General features: G+C 46.1%; 1 protein-coding gene across 2 annotated transcripts in view; it reads left to right on the top strand.

The window, feature by feature from the left end:
• Positions 1-748: 748 nt before the first annotated feature.
• The window catches only part of FGF13 (fibroblast growth factor 13), a gene marked incomplete at both ends in the record, with an annotated part of 244,521 nt that continues 228,484 nt past the window's right edge, over positions 749-16,785 (top strand). For both annotated transcript variants that reach the window (XM_080624792.1, XM_080624794.1), the window contains one exon: positions 749-797. In XM_080624792.1, the coding sequence (XP_080480918.1) occupies positions 749-797 (49 nt within the window). The remainder of the gene's footprint in view (positions 798-16,785) is intronic.

Raw genomic sequence — 16,785 nt, forward strand, 5'->3', positions numbered from 1 at the left:
CTGTTTCATAGTGGACCGGGCTCGGTGATGGGGAAGGGGATGCGCGGCCCTGGGAGGGTGCAGAGGGGGCAGCTTTGTCTCCAGTCCTCCTTGCTGCCGGCGAGTGTAAACCTGCCGCCTCTTCTGCAGTGTCGAGGACTCGCGTCCCTCCTCCTCCCATCCGCGGCTGCAGCTCTGCTGCTCCTTCCTAGTATTATTAAGGAAGGATTCGAAAAGGAGGAGCTGAAAAAAACCACTCACGAGCCAAACCCAATACACCCAAGCAAACACCCTCCTCTCCCCCTCCACAACTCACCGTTCGCCCTCCCCCCCGGTCGGTGGGACTTCCAGGACCGGCTGCGCTTCCTTGGCCCTGGGGAGGGGAGGCAGAGCCGGGGAGGCGGGGGGAAGGAGGGGGCCGGGGCCAGGCAGACACAGAGAGAATCGCTTTTGTCTCCGGCACGGCTGAGCGGCGCAGGGGCTCGGTGCTGCGGCTGCCGGAGCCCCCCGCTCACCGCCCCGCTCAGCTCCCGCAGGCACCGCGCCGGCGCCGCCGGGCTCCGAGGCACCGCGCCGGGGAGCGGGCAGCTCCCCTGCTCCGGGTTCTTTTCCCCTTCCCTTTCCCTTGGTGTTATTTCTGCCTTTTCGGCTGGGAAGAATCCCCCCTCACCCCCAAGCCCGCACGCACGCTGCCCCCCGCCCGAGGTTTCTTTGGGTCCAGCCGGAATCCGCGCCGCTCCCGGGGATTTTCCCACCCAAGCTGGGGTCTATGAGCGGGAAGGTGATCAAGCCCAAAGAAGAGAAAGATGCTTTCAAGGGTAAGGCAGGCGCAGCCGCTCCGGTGAACAGCGCCCGACCGCGGGCAGCCCGACCTTAGCGGGAGGGACGGAGAAGGGGGGGGCACCGCTCCGGGGCAAGCCCGTAGCTCGGGGAACGGCGGGCGCGGATGGGTTGTGCCCAGCGTGCGAGACGCTGCACCGGTGCCCCGGCACGGGGAAGGGGGGGGCCCTGCTTAATGCGGTAGCAGCCAAAGTAAGTGTCCCCCCCTTTCCCTCCCATCCCCTTGTTGGGGTGGGGGGAGCCGGGTCCGCGGTGCTCAGCTCTGCGGGCGGCCCCGGAGCGCGGAGCCATCGCCATGGAGACGCGGGGGGCGGCTCTGTGCTGTCCCCCCCCCAAGTCGGGGCCGGGTGCCCCATCACGGGTTCCACCGGAGCGGCGGGGAACGGGGTGCCCGCTGAGGAGCTGCACGCCTGGGGGGGGGGGGGGGGGGGGGCACAGAGCATGCGGGGTATATGTGTGTGTGTGTCCCGGGGGGGCACCGGTGGTCCTGCTCCTCGCTCCGCATCCATGCGCTGCTGCGGTACCTGTCCCCGGGGCTGCAGGGCAGCAGTGGGGGGAGTGCGCAGAGCAGCCCCCTGTGTGTCGTTGTTCTGTGTGTTTGTGGCTCGGTCTGTGTGTCCTCAAGCGTAGCCTCCGGTAGGCTGGGCTGGTGGGATGCTTCGAGCCTCTCCGAGCGGGGAAAACTGCTCCTTATTTACTAGTTTTATGAACCGTGATGGGCACTTGCCTCGCACTTACTTTTTGAGCAGCCTGAGAGGCCAAATCACAACAATTCAGTCTTTCTGTTGTCTTGTAAAAAACTTTCTGCTTTCTTAATTTTGAAAGTTTGTGCCTTTTTTTTTTTTTTTTAGATTTTTGAGACCTTTTTATTTTATTTTCCTTTTTTTCCCCTCTTTTTCCACGGTCTAACTCTTTCCACTTCGATGTTCTGTCTCATGTTCAAAACCTCAGTCTTTTCATCAGGTTTTCTCACAACAACCCAGTCAAGTTGCATTGTAACCCCCCCCGTTTTCTGTCTAAATATCTTTTGCCTTTACATTATTTTCTTTGATGTTTTAGTATTTTTTTATGGTGGCCTTATTCACTAAAATGCTCTTTAAATAATTGATCAAGCAATGCAGAACAAAAGATTATTTTGCATGGTTTAGAACTGTGTTATAATCCTACATGAGAAGAACCATACTTGTGCTGCACTTGCTTGTAAACTTGTTGGGCTGTTTTAAATCAAACTTATGTATTTCATTTTGTGCTATGATCACAAGTTTTAATGACATTAACTTCTTATTTGAAATCACCAGCATATGAGATTTGGGATATCTGTGTATTTCTACATATTTTTGATATTCTATTTCTACTGGGGCAAAGGTGTTTCGATCTGCTGTGATTGAGTCAGTAATGATTTAGATGCAGAAGGCTTTGATTCCTGTGGTGACAGTGTACCAGAAGGTGCATTGTTCTTGAGCATCCTAAGCAAAACAATTGATGCTGATCATCCTGGAGATGCTGGGATGCTCTTTGAGCTCATATCAAAACTTTCTCTATTATTCCAAAGTCGAGAGGCAGGTTTAGATGCAGCAGGAGGAGCAGGTACACGTATGAGATGGTTTGCTGCTGCTGGAGAGAAGCGAGTGATGGTTACAGTCTGTAAAATAAGGTTTTAAGAACCTAAGGTTTTAAGGTGCAGGTAACAAGGTAGTGTTTACCAGTTAACGTACAGGCTGCATGGCCTTCTTTAGCCTTTTGTGTCATAGAGGAAAAACCATTTCCTATTTTAGTCTGAACCACCTGAATTTTCTTTTGGTCATTTGATCATTGCTCTTAATCGGAATGTTTCATTTGGATCTAGTCATAGGAAAACCAGGCTTTACTTCTTTATTTTAAACATACAGTGAAACAGTGGCTAGAAAGGATGGGATACCATTCCCTGTGTGCTTCTACTGTGTGGCACCAGGAATACTTCAGTCCTGACAGCAGCCTGTGTGGTTTTGAGTTAGTTAACCATCCTTTCAAAGGACGGTGTAAACAGGTTTCACATGAGAATAGCTTCTTGGGGTGATATGTGCGTGTACCCCATGTTCTGTAAGATACAGGATGCAGTTTTAACACCTGCTGCAAATGCAGGTGTCCCAGGGCTGTATTTGCACAAGTAATGTGGAGTGCTTTGTTAGCAACAGCAGTGTCAGCCTTTCTTACCCCTGAAGCTTTCTATGCATCACAGGCTTGTGCAGGAGATGGGACTTGGGGAGGGCTGTATTCAGCCCTCATGCAAGGAGCTGCTTTGTGTAAGATGTGAAATGACACTTCCTGCAACCGGCTTTTGGGGTGGGTCTTTGTAGGAAAGCCTGATTTACACAGGACCCTGAAAGGCCATGGGTTTCTGTAGCAATCAGCACACAATGAAGTCAGGTGGGCTCTGTCTTGCAATGGGTATTTCCATTTAAATTGCCCTCTCTTGTAAAGCCTGTGGTAATGTCAGTGGAGCTGTGCAGATGTAACAGAAGTACAAGAATCTATTTATAAAGAAATATATATATGTGTATATATACATTCAATTCATGCCTTTTCTTAAGCCAGAGGGAAGTAACTGCTCGATTTGGAGTTTGCTGCCTCACTTACAAGTCCTGCCTAGAAAACCCAGTGAGGACTCTTGTGCTCCAAATCTGGCTGCTTTTAAAACTGGCTGTGGATGTTTGAGAATGAACTTGCCCCCATCTAAATAAAGCTTGTGGATTAACATAATAAAGTCAGGGATGCGCACCTTTACTTTCTTCAGAGGACTGCATTAACCCTGAATGTATATGTATAAGATCATGGCATTGATGTATTTATTTTCCCTTAACTGTGTGAGCATCAGAGAGCTGCTGGGTACCATAAGCCCCAGCATCCCCCAGGATGCCTCACTAAAAGGTGGATTAGCAGTGATGCTGCTCCAGGGTGGAGGCTCTTTGTGGTACCAAGCAGCTTGTTTTGAAGAAGAGCCTCGTCTCAGCTATATGAAGCATGGGGCAGGTTCCTGTGTCCGTTCTCACTCTGTACTCTCTGGGGTTAGCAGGAGTGTGAGGACCTGTGCAACACCAGCCCAGCACCCCGCAGTGGCAGCCTGATGCTTGGTAGCAGCATTGCTTCAACCTGGGTTAGTTCTGTGGTCAAGGAGCAGCCCTTGGTACGTTCCCAGTTCTATCCAGTCGGTTTCTTCTCCTACAATGTGGCTGGTGTGTGTCAGGACAAGTGGCTGCCCTCAGTTCCCACTGAAAACCTTTCAGTTTGTGAGCAGTGTGGGCAGTGAGCCTTGGGGCTGTATCAACACAACCTGGTTTGAATGAAATCTCTGTTAACCTTTTATCTGGGGGGATAAAAGTGATGCACGTGGCAGTGGGAGAATATAGAGCATTAGAGAGTAAGCTGAGACCTTGTGCTTTGGATTTGGGCCTTCAGGAGCTCGTGCTGTCTGGCATTACAGCCAGGCTGCTTTGCAATTGGCCTGGCTCCTCCAAGGAAAGTCAAGAGACCGACTAGAGAATCTGCAATGAAATCCGAGGAAAGGATTCATCTGCACTTGTTTTTCTCTTTACCCATTGGGTTCTGTATTGGTGCCTTCCCCATCAAAGCAGGGACGGGGGGGTCTTTTCCTGTCACCGTGTTCTCACTGCAAGGAACTTTGATAGCTTTGCCCACAAGTCTGATACCCTCAGCCGTAAGCTGTGGGGAAAATGCAGAGTATGGTTTTCTTCTCCAGAAAGCAAAATAGGAGGAGTGTTTTGGAAGCTGATAACTTCTAACCTGAGAAGAGTACATTGAAATAGTGCCATTATGGGTGAAGACTGTGGAAGTGTAGGTACTGTTCTAATTTGATGACAGCAGAAAACAAAGTGCTCGGCAGGAAAAATAGAAGTCAGGATTTGGAGGTATCTGTTACTGCTTTTGCTGGCTTTATAGGAATATAGTATAATGCAGCTTATGATTGAAAGGTCTGGAGAAAAGCTGACAGAAATAAAGCAGCTGATCTCAACAGTTATATTTCTATAGTACTGAATCATGAGACAGTAACTCACTTGAAGGACTGAAGAGGAGCAGCGCAGAGGCAACATGTAAGCTGACCATGTCTTGGGCTGAGTCCACGGGATCAAAATTAGCAGCAAGTGCAGCGAAGGGGGAAGGGAGCAGGGTGTTATCACCCTTCCCTGCTGCAGGTGGAAGGCAGGGCTCTTCCTTGTGCTTTTATCCAAAGGCTGGGTGCTGTTCCTTTTACAGTCCAGACAAAATGCCCCAGCAGACTTCACCAGCAGCTGTGGTTTGACACATGAACTTGAGTCTCTCTTCAAGATGCTTGCCAGCAGTAGATTGGGTCTTATTGTGGTCAATTGAGGCTATTGACTTACACATCACAGCTTGTGTTTGTGTCATAAACGTTTAATGACACTAAAGAATGAGTAGTTAAACTCGATGCTTTTATTCACTGGAAATCTCTGTGCCTCCAGTCTGAAAGCTGAGATTGCAGATCCAACTTGGAAGAGATGCCTGCATCGCCCACTGGAAAGTGACAGCCAAAATCTGAGGCATGGCCCACCTCATCCTGCATATCAATGCTGCAGGTTACAATAGATACTCAGCTCTTGGCTGAGGTCCTGATCCATTCAGAATTCCCATGGACACCAGTGGGAGTTCTCTGTCTCTGCCTGTGGCATTGCCTCTGATTAGTGGGTGGCTGTTAATATGCCCATGCTTGGAATATTTACAGTAACTACCTCCTGTTATGACTCATTATCTGTGATGGGTTTTGGTTCCACAAACTACAGTAACTCCTTATAAAAGATGCATTTATAGAAGAAACATCCTTCCCTCTCAGTGCCCAGACCGTGGTCCCTGACATCTGCTGGTGAAACACCAGCAATTAAAACACAGAAGTGGCTTTTGAGATCAAGATGACAGCACGTTTGTGTTGATGCTTTGTAATGGTTTTCAGTATGAGTGGAATCAACCCACAGGAAGGCAGTATTTTCAGGGACAGGCTCCAAACTCTAGGGTTGGTGATGCTGTTGGTTCTTGTATGGCTGCTGTCCATGGCAAAGAACTCATGTTGTATGGAAAGTAGTAAAAGATAGATAACTTTTGCTTCTAGAGAAAAACTCACTGTTAGTTGCATCTTCAAATCTCATCTTTAAAGGAAAAACTCCCAGGCAGATGAAGCCTGGGGGATGAGTAGCCCCACAGAGCATTGCAGGGGGTGAGTACCAGCATCCACAGCAGATGCATAAGAATTTGTATAGCTCAGGCTTCTGGCATCTCTGGCCTGTGGCCACCCACAATCTGCTGGAGACTTGTCATTAGATGTATTTGTGCCATTTACTGTGATTTCCTGCAAGGCACTGGTCTTACCCCTACGCTTTGGGAATTTTGTGCTACGGTGTAGCCTTAGGTTAAATGAGTGTTAATTTTCTTCCTGTCTTCCTCATTGTGTGTTAATGCCATAGCGTGTTTAGGAAAAGAGACAGCTCCAGAGTTATATTCTTCATCAGGGACTGCAGCAATAGGACAAGGGGTGATGGGTTCAAACTGAAACAGAGGAGGTTCAGGTTAGAGATAAGGAAGAAGCTCTTCCCTGTGAGGGTGCTGAGGTGCTGGCACAGGGTGCCCAGAGTAGTGGCGAATGCTCCATCCCTGGCAGTGTTCAAGGCCAGGTTGGACAGAGCCTTGGGTGTGAGGCATCCCTGCCCATGGCAGGGGGTTGGAACTGGATGATCTTCAGGTCCTTTCCAACCGAAGACATTCTATGATTCTATATGAACCACTTCCTTGGGAACGAAGACAATAAATCCTGCTGCTCGCTATCTTCCCTGCAATCAGTGAACCCATGCTTTTCTAAAGCCCTCTGTGGGTCTAGATGCGTGGTCAATCCTGTGTGCAAACAAAATGTTTGCAATGTGGGAGGACAAGCTCTGCATCCTAGATGACCTGCAGCTTAGTATGTTCAGACCAGGATCTTTGTGTTTGCCACTTAATGTATACTGGAGAGGATTTGTTCTGTTGATTACTGGGTGCTATTACGGATTCAGAGGCTTTAGATCTGTTCTGTGGGACTGAAGCTTTCTTAGCCCCTCGGATCCCTCTTAGTTGAGCCTGGCTTTAGGGTCTGTGTGCCCCAAACATTGTTTTTCTTTCCTTAGCTATGTCTCTTGGCCTAACAAAATTCCTCACTTTCCCCAAATACGCCTTGGCCGAGCTCACGTGGAAAGACATATGTTAAACCCCCAAATGAAACAACGAAAGGAATACGTGATTTACAAGAGGCCTTTTACTTTTCTTGTGTGGTAACTTGGGTTTCCTTGAGTTGCCTCCTCTGGCTTCTTGCTCAATATTTGTATTGTTTTGCTGAGAGGAATGAAGGCAAAAATCATTGGAATTGCACCCTCGGGCAGGTAACAATTTGGTTCTTTTCATGAAGAGAGTGTAAAGTGAGACTGTTCTCCACTTAATTAGTTTTGTGAGAGTGATGTGTAAGGCAAGGTCAGCGCTAAGGGAAGGAAGGGCTGGCATGGATTGAACGCTGCTTACGCTGTTTGAATAATTAGAGCATCACTCTGAGGTGGGAGGGAGCAGAGGGACCGAACTGAAGTGAGAAGAAGAGAGATTCCTGAAATAGCAATTGGATTGCCATTGGTCTGGATTGCATCACGCGCACACCGTTCCAGACCGACGAAATCCGTACTGGTGGTGGCTCATTACCTGTGATGCTGTGGTTGTGATTGTAGCTGAAATGAAGGTGTATTTATAGAGATTACTCTGTTCTGTGGCCCAAGTAATCTCTAGATGCTTTTCAGCTGAGGCTTGACCCAACTGATATAAGGCTCAGTTTGTAGCTTTAAGAATAAATTGCTTAACCAGTGCTTGGTATTTTTTATGTATGTTTAGTTACCACCCAATTTAGGACAAATGTCTTCTGTCTTAGTGGGATTGGATCAGATTTATGTATTGTGTAGTCCTCATCTGACATGAGTGGTCCACGGGCACTTGCTGGCTTCTGTGAAGTGATGGATTCATCTCTGTTCATGGCTCTTGGATGCCAGAACGGGGAACCCAATAGTATGGCTCAACTGCTCTGGTGAGCTTCTGTCTCCCTGTTCATGTAAGCTTTAACAAATGGGACTGGCAATGCAGATGTGGAATTCCATCAGCAGTGATGGTAGAAACCATGGGATTATTTCTCTAGTCTTTTTCCTCCTCCATCCCCTTAAAACATACTGTGGCAAGAGGGAAAATACTCATGTGTTTGGTTGCTGCTGACACCCACCCAGCCACTCTCTTGCTCACCTTCCTCAACAGGACAGGGGGAGATGATGAGATGGAAAAGCTCAAGGGTTGAGATGATAGACAAGGAGACTGCTTCTTAATCACAGTCATGGGCAAAACAACCTTGACTTGGGAATAATTAATTTATTGTCAATTAAGATAGAGTTGGATGGTGAGAAATAAAGACTAAACCTAAACCACCTTCCCCATTCCCCTTCCTTTTCCCCAGACTTGACTTTACTCCGTCATTCCCAACTCCTGTACCTCCTTCCCCTGCTCCAGCATTGAGCAGGGGTGGGAAGGGAGCAGTGGGCAGTCCATAGGAGTTTCCTTCTGCCATTCCTTTCTCCTCAGGCTTCTCCCCTACCTTTACCCCTATTCCAGTCCTTCCCATGAGCTGCAGTCCTTCATGATAAACTTGCTCCAGTGAGGGCTTTCCGTGGGCTTTGACTCCCCAGGGAAAAACTCCCCTGCTCCGGCCTGGATTTCTCCATGTGCTCCCTAGGTCTCCAGCCTGGATTTCTCCATGTGCTCCCTAGGTCTCCAACCTGCTTAATTGCACTTCTTGTTAGAATGGGTCAATTGAAAGCAGAAAATTCCCTCTTTCTCCTGGAAGAAGGTGGCCATTCCTGCTATGTCAGCAGTTTCCCCTGGGGCTGCAGCTCCTCATGCAGAAGCAGCAGGCGATGGCCATGAGCTCTCCAATGCCAAGAGGTTCATACAGGTTTTATTCATATGCTTCATTTAATTATAGTTTAGGAGTTCTGAGCAGTTCTCCCCTGCCCCCCATCACCTGTATTTGCAAATCCAGTGGTACTTAGCACTCATTTGGGTTTGCTTGCCTTTTTCTGTTTGTTTTGTGGTTTTCTGCATATTTCAGAAGTATTCCTGATTTTTGTTAAATGAAGGGAAAAAAGTGCTGCAACTCGGTTTTTTTTTTACATAAAATAAGGAAGACTCAATGATAAGAAAATAGGAAAGATCCAGAATGGAAAGCTAAATAGGAGAGGGGCAGGGAAGACACCTGGGAGAAGAGAGCATTGCAGGACGAGATCCAAGTGACCTGCAGCACATCATCTGCTTAGGCCTGGCTTCAAGCACTCTGTTACCTGCCCAGCAGACACCCAAGCAGAGAGCTTTGTTGTGATTCTGCTTTTCCAACCATGTTTTCAGGAGTTATCAAAATCCAAGGACGTGGTAGCACTTTTGTCCCCCTTTGCCTCTCTATGTAGTTCACTAGCACTGGCTGCAATGCATGTCCAAGTAGCTTAGGCTGGATTTACTTCCACACGTTGTCGTTGTGCTGTCAAATTGCTTACGTAGAAATGTGATTTTTTCCTTTAGCTTTTACATCTGCTATGAATTTCTGGGTACAGCTATCTTTAATGTTCAATATAAAAAGTCCCTATGTTGCTCTTATAGCTCAATCTGCCCAAGCTGTGCTACAGTGATGCCTTGAAAATGTTAACTGTTTTAATTGTCATCATACACAGTGCTCCAAGCTGCTGTCACTTAGACTTTGTTCCTCTGAGTGCTGCAAGAGAATAAGAAGCTATGATAGAGGCAATTGCCACTGCAAGCCATTGTCACTTCTTATGGGGTGCAGAAGAATACCTGACCCGTGAAAGTCCCTTTTTCTAGGGAAATAAAGCTGTGGTGGTATTTTGGGCAGTTGGAGTATTGGTGGGAATTGCAGGTGTTTGTGCTTCCTGAGGGGATCATGGTTTGTAATGGTTTGGGACCATCATGTAGGTGCTCCTTCCAACCCCGCTGCAGATGTTGAAGTCCTATTTCTCCTCACTGTAAATAGGAGAAAGGTCTCTGCAACCATAATGATTTACAATCAGTGTAGGTTTGTCATGTGCTCTACTTTACGTTTGCTTCTCATCTTGCATACTAGTGACTGACGTTCAGAGCCTGCCAAAAATAGCTGTTTTCAAGTGATTGGGCAAGGAGGACTGGAACAGCTTTGATTTGCTGGTCTTATTTACGCTTCTTCCCCCTCTGCCCCGTGTTTGCTTTCTGGAGAAAGGATATTATTTCTCTTTCTTTATTTTGGTGGAAGGCAATAAAAGGTGGTAAAAGCGAAATAAGTCAAAAGGGATCAAAAGAGCAAGTCTCTTGATGCCCTAACGGGAAGGCTACAGCAGTGAAAGGCTATGATGCAAGTCGGAGGAGATGAGAAAAGTTTTCTTGGATGAAGTGTGAGCTGTTGCTGTTCCACTCCAGTGGCAGGACACTTCCTGGTCAGGGAGGCTGATAAAGCAGTAAGTCTGGTTTGCTGTTGGAGTTTGGCTGGTATCTGGCCTGTTGAGCTTATAGGCTTGTGTTACTTGGCCACTGGGAAGCTGCATTGTTGGTTTCTTGGGCTGGAAGAGGCAGTTTGGGTGTTCTTGTTTGGTTGGTTTGGGGTTGTTCTGGTTTCGGGGGGTTTGGTGTTGGGTTTTTTCCTTTTCAAAGTATCAGTGCAGAAAACCTGTTGTCAAGTTTTGGTTTTATAGTTGTGCCTTTGGGAGGAATTTCTACCATGATTTCTGGGATATTAGGAGGAACAAACTGGTATGAGTAATGGTCTTTCCACGGAGGGTATCTAAGTAGCAGGTGGTGGAAAGGAGTAGAAGCTTTGAGGACAGGAGGAAGGTAAAACTGTGATTTTTCCTAGTAATGCATTAAAGATCTTGCTTAGGACACTGAAGTAGCAGCAATGAATGTAGAAGAGAGCAGGGTTATACAGAGCTGTGCAAATTGCCAATTCTGTTTCAAGGCAACTTTCAGGATTTAAACATTTGTATTTATTCCCCCATTGGGACACAAGCAAACCTTCTTTGAAGCTACTCAGGAAAAAGCAGCATGCCAGAGTTATTTTAAGGAGAAAGACCTGTCAGGCTTTCCATCTGTGTCCTTGTTCCACCCTTGGTCTGAGAAGCCCTCCAGTCAAAACAGGGATGTTTCTGCAAGAAGTATGATCAGGAGAATCGGTTAGGCACTGCTGAACAACAGCAGGAGGAGATTTTGCAATGTAAGGGCTTAAAAACACAACCCTACCATTTCAAGGCAGTGGTGTGGAGGATGGCAGGAAGCTTCGCAGCAAGGCAGGGAGGGTTTGTATATAGCCTTTTGGACTGGAAGTGTCCTGGCTTTATTTCAGTGCACACTGCCTGGTGAAGGATGGACTTTGAATCGCTTTGTGATTTCTGGAAGGAAGAAGAGATGCTGGAGTGAGAATGCAAGGGGGAGAAAGTGTGATGGAGTGCTAAGAGAAAGCAAATCCCATGAAACTTCAAACGATAGAAAATTAGCTTTGAAAAGGCTCTGGAGAGCATGAGGAAGCTGAAAAATGTAATGGAAGAGGGGATATTATGGGCATAATTTATCACTGTTTCTGGGAGTGTAATAATAGCCTGGCTATGTATTTTCTCCCTGCAGAGTGTGGATTTATGAAGACCCGTAAGAAGCAATGGGGGCAGCAGAGGCAGGATGCAATCAGTGAAAAGAGTTCCAATGGTGCCAGGGTCAAGGGAGATGAAGTTAGCAATGGCACAGAGATGGAGATAGAGAGGCACAAGATAAAAAAGGGGCTTATGAATTTCCTGCAGCTCCAGGGCGAGAGATATGGGTTTATCATCACTGTTGGCAGGAGCTGGCAGAACCATTAGCTCTTGAGCCACTGAAGCTGTTGCTAATACTGATCATATGAAGAGAAACACCTTTGCATACCAGGTTAACTTGATGAGCTGATTGCCTAAGTAGGTTTCCCACAAGCTGGGTGTTCTGCGGGTCGTCAGAAAAGCACCCAAAATGTAAAGCATCAGGAGAGGCTGAACTTTGAATCAAGAGAGACACAACTGGGCTTACAAATACAGTCAATGAATCATTCAATAGCTATGTTGAAAACAGAAGGAAGGAGTGTGATGGCCTGGTCAGTCAGAGGTCAAGGATCTAAGAAACCTTCTGTCACTTAGTCTGATTTTTCCCCCTTTCAATGTACTAAACTGGGAGTATCTTTGTGTTGCTCCTTAAAATCGGTGTCCTAAAATTGGTTCAAACACACAGGAATGAAACTGTTTGTTTAAAGGAAGCCTTCAAATCATCTTCCTTCTATGCTTGAATTTCCCAGAGTCTGGCTCTCCATTAACATAAAAGTTAATTAAATCTACCCTGGACTCGCACCACATTGAGCCAAGTGCTACCCTAACAACCAGTCCTGTGACAGCCCATATGATGCACCAGTGTGAGTGAGCCTTGTAACCCCCAAAAGTGAAGTCTGGAATTACTATGTTTGACAACTGAAATCACTGCAAAAAGCCTTGGCAATCTGTCCTGCAAGGTGCCAAGCATCTCTGCTTGTCATTTACCCAAAACCTTTCAGTGCTCTGGTTTGGGCCCCGCATCAGTGACGGTCACATATTCCTGTCACGTCTTGCTCCCACTATCGCAAATTCCTACGTTAAATGTATTTCTGAAGGAGTATGAGGGAGACTCATAGTCCTCACTGAGTGAGTGACAAAAGGCTTATAAAAGAAAACAACGAAACACAGCAGACTTTCATCCCTGTCATTCAACCGTGTATGAATGAGCTGCTTGTCAAGGTAGTACCTGTCACTAAGAGAAGAGAAAGCATCACTCTTCTTTCATGAAGTTCTTAGAACTGTTGCTGTTAATTCGATAGCGAATTATTATGCTCCATGTGAAACACTTCCCCTATTCTTTTATGCACCTTCTCTTAAAGTGCTTTGGCTTCCTCGGTAGCATCTCTAATTACTGGTTTTGTTAATGCTTTCAACGTTTAAAGCTATCACTGTGCATGGGGCATGTGTTTGAATAGAAGACTTTGATGGCTCATCTGTGGTTATTTGGGTGACACCTTATAGAGAACAGAACTTGAATCAGTGTTGTCTTGTCAGCTTAGACTGAAACACTGATCAGTATCAGTCTTGCTTAACAATATCCTCGGTGGGAGAGTTATTGCTTTGCATTTCATGGTGCTGACTGCTGTTGTGATGAATATTTTACATGTTCGGTCTCTTCATTTTTTTTTTCTTCCTTTAGAAAAAGGAGCATTTTTTGTTGAATCAATGTTGTGTTTTAAAATAAGCCTGAAGATGGCCAGAATAACCTGTGGAATTTGAAGTGAGGCTTGATTCTGTAATACAGGATTTGTGTGTAGGATGAATTGCTATGATAGTCCCAGCAATTTTAATAGAGACTGATGTATTTAACACAAATAGATTCGGCTCCTGAAATCTGACCTTGCAAATCAGCAGAAAACCCTGTTGGTGAATAAAAGGTAGCAGAATCCTATGTTTAGTTTGCATCTCTGAAGATCGCCTTGCGGATGCTGCATCTGAAACGATGCGGTATGATACTTTGGAGTGTGCTGTGCTGGATGGCCTTGGAAGTGGCTGCTGCTTCTCCAGCTCCACTGTGTTATGGCAGTTTGTGCTACAAAATTTGGCTTTGGGAATTAAGGTATTGAAAGTGAATAATTCGGTCTCCTCCATCCTCTTCATCTTCATCTCTTCCTTATTTGTGTTTTACCTTTGTCCACAATTATTGACTCAGAGGTCTTGAAAGATGGTCAATACTTCAATACTTCATGTATCAACATACAGTGGGAATAGTCATTAAAAGGTGGTGGCATCCATTTTTGACCTTGTGAGGTGTCCCTGCCCATGGCAGGGGATTGGAACTGAATGAGCTTAAGGTCCTTTCCAACCCAAACCATTCTATAATTCTATTACCACCACAGTGTCTGGAAATGTTAGGTTAATGTGCACTTCCTAACCAGTATTCAGATTTACAATATGCTAAAGGATGTCTGTGTTTTACCATGTAGAGAGAACAGCTCACGCTTTATAAATCCAAGCTAATACTACTGTGATCAGTGTAAGTTTATTGCCAGATAAATAAGACCTTTATATGGAACATGGCTATACTTGTAGGCTTAATAACCTGGCTGCACTGATATGAGAAATCAGGGGGTTGACTGATGATTAGGCCCAGCTCACACAGCAGTTTGAAGCTTAGACTGGATCTGTGGGATGAAACCAGATCGGCCTTTGGTTTGAACTTTTAAATCTCATTGCAATGAAGCGGGCTGCCCTCGTCTGCCCAGCTTTATTTTCCAAGATGTAATTACTCCCTGCTCACTGACTTGAGTAAATCAATTAAAACTCCATGTGTGTTACAAGGCTTTGACGTAAGCTGATTGATCAGGACGTGCAGTATAGGAGAGACGTGGGGCAGATTTTAAAGCAGAAGACTGAAACTGCATGAGTTTTCTTTTGATGTGCCATGGTGGTAGCTAACTTGTGTAGTAACAGGCCTTTCACTGGGTGCTGGGGTATTAAACACTCCACTTGTACTCAGGTTAGTTTTTTATCAGCCTCTCCCATAGGAAACAGGTCGTGTCTTGGCCCTTTCCCTTCATTTGGAGGAGAGGTTTAGGTTAAGAGAACCACAACCTGTAAAGACTTGTGGTTGTTCACCTCTTCCAGTAGGCTGCTATGGTTCATGAATTATTTATTATCTTGGCTACCTCTGGAAACTGGTCCCTTTTTCAGTTCCTCTGCCTCTGTGGGATGCTGTCCACCAGCGGAGATGGGATGACAAACATGTAAATCCTTCCTGGTCTCCTTTAAGGGCCTTATAAATCAGAAGGACCTACTTTTGATCAGCCTAAAGCACTGGAAGCAAACAGCAAAAACAGTGGGCACTTTGCCAGTTATTCCTGCAAGGAAAAGATCCTCCTTTATCCCCAAAGCGGGTGATTGGTTCTACTGCAGTGTCTCAACCCAGGGCTGGGCAGGGGAACGGCTGCTTGTACCACCAGAGCAAGCACGTGAGGGTGAGCAGAGGCAGGAAAATCAGCTTCTGTTAAGGAACAAACCTTCCAGTTCATCACTTCATGGTATTTTTAGAACTGTAATAGTTTCTTGCCTGTGCTTTTCTTCCCCAGAAACACAATATCTTTGCTCAAGCTACATGTGAACTGTTGGGAATGGATGAGTTGTTTGTGATCCTGAATCTGAAGTGATGGGAAGCATTGCTTGCTGCAAACGCTGCTCTTTCAGGCCCAGAGGAAGAGCTGATGAGAAGCAGTATTGCCAAATCTTATTTTTGGCTCCTGTCCTATGGGGATTTGTTGTTTTTTGATCATTTGGTAGTTTTAAGATTTGGACCACTCCTGTTGGGGTGTTCAGAACAGCGTCATGCTGTATGTTTGGGGTTTTTCTGTCTATATTACTTGGTGATGCTGCCCTGTTGGCTAGATGCCCTGTGGCTGATGTATCCACGCTGTTGATGTGACTGCCACACTGCTCTTATTGCAATGTATCTTGTAAAATAAGCACACTGCCCTGGGCGAAATTAATTTCTTGGTACTGATGTAGTTGCTGTGTTCTCTTCTTCAGCCCATTGCAGATATTGCTGTTGTCACACTGACTACACTGTGTTGGCCTGGACCAAGCCAGCTGAGGTGATTCTGTAACACAGATAGATTAGATATGCAGGGTGTCCTCCACTGACTCATCCCATGGCTTGGTGTGGCACTTCCCAAGCTGGTGGGATATTTCTGGTTGGTTTGGAGTTAGTTCCCAGCACAGCTGCTCTGCTTGGTTAGGTAAGAGGACTTGCCTTCCACAAAGCATCTGTAAGTGCTCTGTGCAAGGTCCTTTCCTCACATGCTCATTGAAATGAAAACATTTGGCTTAAAGCACTTCCTATAGGAAGTTCTTTACTGATCGTGTGTCCATGTATCTTTATTTTTTGGCTTCCCTTTATGTTTTCCTCTCCTGTTTTTTTCTTGCTCTGGTCCAGGCTTGCTGTCAGTTGATACAAATCTTGTGCCCATAGTGTGGGCCAAGCTCTCTTGTCTTTGCTTCTATTACTCTTAATGCCACCCTCCATCCCCTTGAGCCCTTCCCCTCATCATACTGCCAGCTGAGTCAAAATCTAACTGCAGCTCTGCTTGAGCAGTGTTTTGCCCGAGGTGCTCACAATTGACTCAAACTGACTCAATCATGATTTTAATTGGTTTGATTTTTGCCATTGGCATAAGGAATAAAAAGAGCTATTTTAGTTCTTCTTCATCCTTGGTCAGTTTTATTAATCCATCCGTGGCTTTAATAACCTCAAAGACTCTCAGCATGGAGAAGTAAGCATTTTGGAGTGATGCTGGTGCACCAGTGGCACTTGGTTTCTAGTGGGCAACAATATTCCTGTTTGGTCATGCAGAAAATTGCCAGTTTGAGGGGACATGGCACCTATTGATTACTGCAAGGAGTAATTTTTCAGGAGGTTGTTGTTTCAGTTGTACTGTCTGTGATCTTTTTCTCCTTGGGCTGCTGATCCTTGGTTTTAAAACCCAGGGAGGATCGCTCAGCGCCTGTAACTGCAGAGATGAATGATGACATGTGTTTGTGCTGCTTTGCTGTGGGTCCAGAGTAGTCAGCTGGCTTTAATTTTTAATGCTTTGATTCTTTGGCAAACACCGGGGGTGTTGAAACTACTCACTCATGCAAAATATGAATTATGCATGCAGACAGGTTTGGTGCCTGAAGGCATTTTCACAGGGTGTTCCTTCAGGCACGTAGTTTAAAGAACCTAGACTCCTTAGGCTTGCACATCTCTACAGTGAAAGGACAGATAACCTTCTCTAAGGGTCCCTATGAAGACAGG

The sequence above is a fragment of the Psittacula echo genome, assembly GCF_963264785.1.
Source record: "Psittacula echo genome assembly, chromosome: 8".
Classification (NCBI taxonomy): domain Eukaryota; kingdom Metazoa; phylum Chordata; class Aves; order Psittaciformes; family Psittacidae; genus Psittacula; species Psittacula echo.